The sequence below is a fragment of the Apus apus genome, chromosome 16 (genome assembly GCF_020740795.1).
Source record: "Apus apus isolate bApuApu2 chromosome 16, bApuApu2.pri.cur, whole genome shotgun sequence".
In the NCBI taxonomy this organism is placed as follows: domain Eukaryota; kingdom Metazoa; phylum Chordata; class Aves; order Apodiformes; family Apodidae; genus Apus; species Apus apus.
In genome coordinates, this window is record NC_067297.1 from 14,025,720 (window position 1) to 14,031,719 (window position 6,000).

General features: G+C 53.7%; 1 protein-coding gene across 3 annotated transcripts in view; it reads left to right on the top strand.

The window, feature by feature from the left end:
• The window catches only part of MYO18B (myosin XVIIIB), a 58,492-nt gene extending 52,893 nt beyond the window's left edge, over nt 1-5,599 (top strand). For 2 of the 3 annotated variants that reach the window (XM_051634456.1, XM_051634454.1), the window contains exons 43-44: nt 2,848-4,112; nt 5,014-5,599. In XM_051634456.1, the coding sequence (XP_051490416.1) occupies nt 2,848-4,111 (1,264 nt within the window). In that variant the 3' untranslated portion in view covers nt 4,112; nt 5,014-5,599. The remainder of the gene's footprint in view (nt 1-2,847; nt 4,113-5,013) is intronic. The other variant, XM_051634455.1, reaches the window with a different exon arrangement.
• The last annotated feature ends 401 nt before the right edge of the window (nt 5,600-6,000 follow it).

The window sequence follows — 6,000 nt, forward strand, 5'->3', positions numbered from 1 at the left end:
GAGGCCTGGGGATGGCTGGGAGATGAGCCATGATTTTGGGGTGGGTTTTTTGGTCATAGTCGGGTTAGGGTTAAAGGAGCAAATGATGAGGTGCTGATGCAGAGGTGTGGGGTGCAGCCATGATGGCCTGACGTGTGATGGGAGACCAGAAGGGATGTGGCAGTGCTGGCACTAGTCTCTGGGCTTGTTTCTGAAGCTGTTTTATTATCCCAGCCATCAGAAATGTGTTTGATGGGAGAAACCACAGGAAACCATGTTGCACAGTGGTGGCTGGTGCAGGGGCAGGTGGCAGCTCCAAGGGTCTCTGGAGGTGAACGAAGAAGGTTCTGGCTTCCTAGGAGAGCAAGTGATAATGAATTTTGCTGGAAGGACCTGAGCATTTTAGATGCTGGAAAGCAAGGGGAAAATCATCAAAAGCAGAGAAATCCCTGCAGTGTTTCCCTACCGCATGGTGCCTTTTTGCTACTAGTGTAAACCCTGAGGAGTATTTGCATTTTCATTTAAAATCCAATCAGGCCCCATGTGCCCTCACCAGGCAGCTGTGGCTGCTCGGCATGAACCTGGCACCAGCCTCTGGCACCAGCACCACACACCCTGACCATGGGATGGGCTGTGGCCAAGAGACCTGGCTTCCTGGGGGAAAACAGCCCTTTCCCCTGGGTTTTGTTTAATGAATGCAGCAAATAACAACTGTTGGGAGAGACAGGGATAGGTGAGGTGGTCCCTGGGATGCTGAAAACCAGGGCAGGTCTCTGCTTGGAATCCAGGGGCTGTGGAGCCACAGTGGCTGTAGCTGGAGGAACAGCCCTGTGTCTGCAGGGATCCTCACTCTCACTCCATTTCAGGCTCTAAAGATTTTAGTAAAAATAGCAATTGCCTGTCATGCTGAACAGGACGATAAATAGTGGCGTGTAAACCACCCATGTTCACAGTCCATTAGGGTTTCTTACCTCTCCAGCTCGCTTTTATCTCAGTCTTAAAAACCCAAGGAAAATATTGAAGCTGGCTGTTTAATTTATGAAAGCCAGTCGTGCAGCAGTTGGTTTGCAATATTATTTGGAGATGTAGAGAGTGATTGGAGCAATTTCTGTACAAATTCTCATGGAAGAATTACACCAGCTATTTAAGTAAGATGCAATTTAGTCTCCTAAAAACCAGCATTATCGAAATGTCTTAAACTATTAATCAGCTGTGAGGCTTCAGCAACGTTGGGTGCAGCAGCGCAGGGCAGCCCTGGAAGTTGCTGCATTCCAGGGAGATTTAATCTCTGGTTGCTTCATTTTGCATTGGATAATCAAATGGTTTGGGCCCGTTTAATGAGCTGTGGGCACATGGCCTGGCAGTGAGTGCCAGGTCCAGGAGGTCATCTCCATGCCCTGGGCTGTGCCAGGGGCTGCCAGGGAATTGAGGTTGCTCCATTGCCCCATCGCTGCTGCCATCACTGGCATTTTCCAGCCGTGGAGTTTGTCTCCAACCTGTTTCAGCATGTAAATTATTTCACGGGTCAGCAGAGCCTGGTCAGAATGGGTGGTCAGGATAATCCACTCTCACCCCGTTCCCATGGCAACCCCAGCATTCCCGGGGCAGGATGCTTCATTACCGGTGATGCAAAACTTGCCTCCTGCACCTACTGGCCTCTAGAGATGCATTTATATTTAGGTTCTGCTGCTTTCCTCTGCTTTTCCCTCTCTTTTCCCCTTCTGCTCTCTGTCTCAGATGAAGTCACACCCTGGCAGCCTTCCTGTGAAGGCGAATTCCGGGTCTCCGATGGCTCAGCGATGCCGGGGCTGGGTGGGCAGGGATCATCCCCCGGCAATGCCGCAGCTTTGTCAGGACACACCACCCGCAGGCGCCGGCGCTCGGCATCTCCTGGGCACTGGGAGAATTCCCAACAGACAGAAAATGCTGCTTTTCAGCCCTTCAAGTCAACACAGGTGCTTGGGGGAGATGTAAAGTGTCACATCGGTGGACTTAGTGTCCCCAGGGACACTGGTGGCAGCCTCTCCCCATCTCTGTGCATCAGGTGCACATGGAAGTGACAGGCTTGGTGCCAAGAAGCCTTTTTGGCACGTGCCAGGATCTGGAGGAACTTTGGCAGCCAAACATCCTGCCATGCCCAAGGAGTTGCTCCCAAGCTCCTGTCCAGGCAGAGTGGGTGCTCGGTACCACTGCACACTCTGGTGAGGGACAGGCAGGATTTGGGGGAAGGCAGGACCACCCCCTGCTCCTGCCATGCTGCCACCCCGTCCCCATCCTGCTCAGTTAGGATGGGAATGGTGTCACTGCAGCTGTCCCAGAGCACCTCTTGCTGCTCCATGGGGAGGAGTGGGAGTTAGATCAGGAATGTCAGCAAGGCTCCTCCAGGGCAGCATCTCCCAGCGGGCTGGCACCACGGGCCGGTCCCAGCTGCAGACCCATGTGTGCTGCCCTGCCCAGGGCAGAGGGGCATGCCAGGTTGTTGTTGTGGTTATTATTGCTTCTTTTGTGAGCCTGGTTTAATAACATCTTAGTAAATCTTTGGCTTTGACAGAAATGAAATAAATCCTACACAGTGCTATCATCTGTCAAGGGAAAAAAAAAAAAAAAAGGACTTTTGGAGGAATGTGTTGGTTTGGCAGAGCTGAAATTGGTCACATCACAGCCGGATTTAGCTGGGTTGGCTGACTTAAGAGTTATTTAAGATAAAATCTTTGGGCATTGCCCAACTGCTCGATGCAGCAGTGGGATTTCATTCAGAGACTACCGTGGCAGCACCGGCTTTGTGCTGCTTAGCCTGGTCGTTCCTGCACGCTGTTAAGGTCACTGGAAGTGTCACAGCTTAAACTAACGCCACTGTCTGTTGTTTAGGGTGAGCAGAGAGAGCAGGGAGGCAGCCCCGAGCAGGCCGGCCTCGTCCCGGGGCAGCGCCCGCCCCAGCGATGCTGCAGATCTGGGGAGGATGGCGAGTCCCGCGCTTGGTGCTAGAAGACGGGAATTCAGAAAACCTCTGGCAGAAGAAGAGGAGCTGGAGAGCCCCAAAAAACCTGCAGATAGGGTAGGAGAGACGTCCTCATCGGTGCTCCCGGATGGGAAGTTCCCCAGCTCGCAGTCTCCGGGGGTGCCCAGGAGGAGCAGGCTCCCAGCAGCGGCCGGAACAGGGCCCAGCTCCTCGGCTGCCCTCTCCGAGTACGTGGAGGAGCTGCGGCGGCAGCGCGGAGCGGAGCTGGGGCGCCCGGCGCTGGGCGAGGCCTCTCCCCTCCCCATCTACCGCACCACGGGGGCAGCAGCCCTGCGGCGCTGCCGGGCGTTCCCAGAGGAGGACGAGGAGGATTCTCCCAGGAAGCTTGATGGGAGTCAGGTGAAGGAAGGTGAAGGAGCAGATGCTGGCCTGGTGCGCTCCTGCAGCCTGCGGAGCATGGCCTCGGAGCCGGCCGAGCCCGCGCGCTCCCCGGCGCTGAAAAGAGCTTCAAAGTTCGGCTCCTATGACTCCCTCCTGCAAAGCCGGGACGGCTCCAGCCACCGGCCGAGCTCCCTGTCTGCAGGGATGGAGGTGCTGGGCACGCTGCGGCTCAGCTCCTGGAGGAGCTGCCTGGAGCCATCGTTGGAAGATGTGGAGGTGGGAAGGGGCTCTGGGGGGCTCCTGAGCTCTCCATCCAGCGACGGGCTGGGCGAGGGGCTGGGCAGTGACCCCTTCAGCTGGCGAATCCCCACCCTTAACTACGAGAGGAGAACCAACGTCGACTTCGATGACTTCCTCCCGGCCATTCGCAAATCCCGCTCCACCAGCAGCCTGGCCAAACCCAGGAGGGACAGAAGGGATGGCCACCGGCCCCTCACCGTCCGCTTCCAGGATGAGGCTGTAGCAGGCAGCTCGGCATCCTCCGAGATGAAGGGCACAGCCAAGCGCAACCCGGCACCCCAAGAGGACCCTGGGGACCTCTCAGACTCCTCCTCAACCTCTGGCTCCCTCCTCTCCTCCCGGAGTTCCGACAGCATCAAGCGCCGGCCGCAGCGAGGGGACAGGGAGGGCAAAGCCAGTGCCCAGGGCAGCGCAACGAGCCAGCGGGTGGAGGCAGAAGGGAAGGAAGATGATGTCAACAGCATCATGAGGAAATATCTGGGAAAAGATTAAGGTAATGATGCTGCACTGCTGAGCGCAGAGCAGGGGCAGGGTTGTAGTGCTGCTGCCCCTCCTGCCCACATTGTGCCTGTGCTGGTGCTGGGGGGATGTGGGAACAGGGTGCCCCAGGGCAGAGGGTGTTCCCAAGTGTACCCTGGCACATGGGAAGAGCCCAGGGCAGGGGAGGCACGGGTACTGATCCAGCCCTGATGACTGGCTGAATTTCAGAATGCCAGGTTGGAAGGGACCTCAAGGATCATCTGCTCCAACCTTTCTAAGTAGGAACAAGTTTTAGATGAGATGGCCCAGCACCTTGTCGAGCTGAGTCTTAAAAGTGTCCAGTATTGGGGAACACACCACTTCCCTGGGAAGATTATTCCAGGGTCCAAACGTTCTCATAGTGAAATATTTTCTTCTCATATCCAGTCAGGATCTCCCCAGGAGTAACTTGTACCCATTAATCCCAGTCTTTTCCATGTGATTCCCAGTAAATAGGGAGTCTCCATCTTCTTGGTTGCCACTGTTTGAGTACTGGAACTTGGCAATAAGTTTCTCCCTGAGCCTGCTTTTCTCCAGGCTGGACAAGCCCTGTTTTCTCAGCCTTTGCTTTGGCCAGGTGGCTGTGGTCAGCCCCTGGCAGGAGGGGTCCTGCTGGCCCAGGCGAGCTTCCCCTTGGGCCCGATGTCTGCATAGCAACTGACACTTCAAGAATTAGGATTTATTGCTGCAGTCCAGGTTTGAAAGCAAAGTCCCTAATGAATGCAGCACAACTGTAATTAAGTGTTTAAAATAGATTAGAAAAAACATTTTGTAAAACCATTGCCTTTAGACTAACTTACTGGATGTCAAGCTGTGACCAAATTGACTAAGCCAACACAAGAAGGGAGTGTGTGTTAATAAACATTTCTTTCCAGGAAGCACAATTTGCATAATGAAACGTCCCACTTTCTCCAGGCTCTGATTCCATGAACTGCAGCAACTCGGCTGGGGAGCCACGGCCGGGCTCCCCGCTTCCCTGCAAGAGCACTGGGTAGGAAATGAGGAATTTAAAGACACTGGAAGTGGCTCCCCAGAACTCATGGGATGGTTTGAGAGATGACAAGACTTTTTTTTTTTTTTTTTTTTTAAACATACGGTGGTTTTTTTGTGCTCCTGTTTCCATCACTGCAGCTTCACTCAGGGCCAGCCATGGGGACAAGGGACTTTCTTGTTCTCCTGCAGTTGTTCGACTCAGGAGTTGGTGCTGTAATTAAAACCCAGTGGCTGCTGTAGGTGCCTGATCACACACCATGCTGTGAAGAGCTGGAGGAACACCAAACCCCCTCCTTTTAACCCAGAAGGTGCAGCCCAGATGTCTCATCCCACATAGCACTCCTTAAAATCAGCCGGACAGCTGAAGGATGCGTTGGAGTCTGGGTGTGACACCAGCTCTTACAATTCGGATGGATTTGGGTGACTGTTTGGTTTTTACACAATAAAATACTTGCTTCTTTGACACAAGCCTCTTCTTGTCTTTCCTTCCCTGCCGTGAGAGCAGGTCAGTGCAGATCTGAGGAATCCCTCCCCAGCCCACAGGGCTGGGGGCTTCTCACCTGAGACCCTCCAGCTTCCCCATCCCTCTGCACTCACCAAAAGCTCTTTTTTCAACCTCAACCCTGTCTCCTAGAAGAGATGCAAACTTAAACCTTTATCAAGGCTTTGTGGCAAAATTATACAGGTCCATGAACAAATCTCCCCTTTCCATCAGGGATTTCTAAGTAATCTGCTTGACGGGGATATTTGTACCAATTTGCACAATCTTGTTGGATCCTCTGGGGTGGCTGCAGTGCTTGGGAAAGCAAATTGGGCAGTTCTCAGCAATTTTCCTTTTCCTTTCACATTCTTCACATTGATTTCTAATT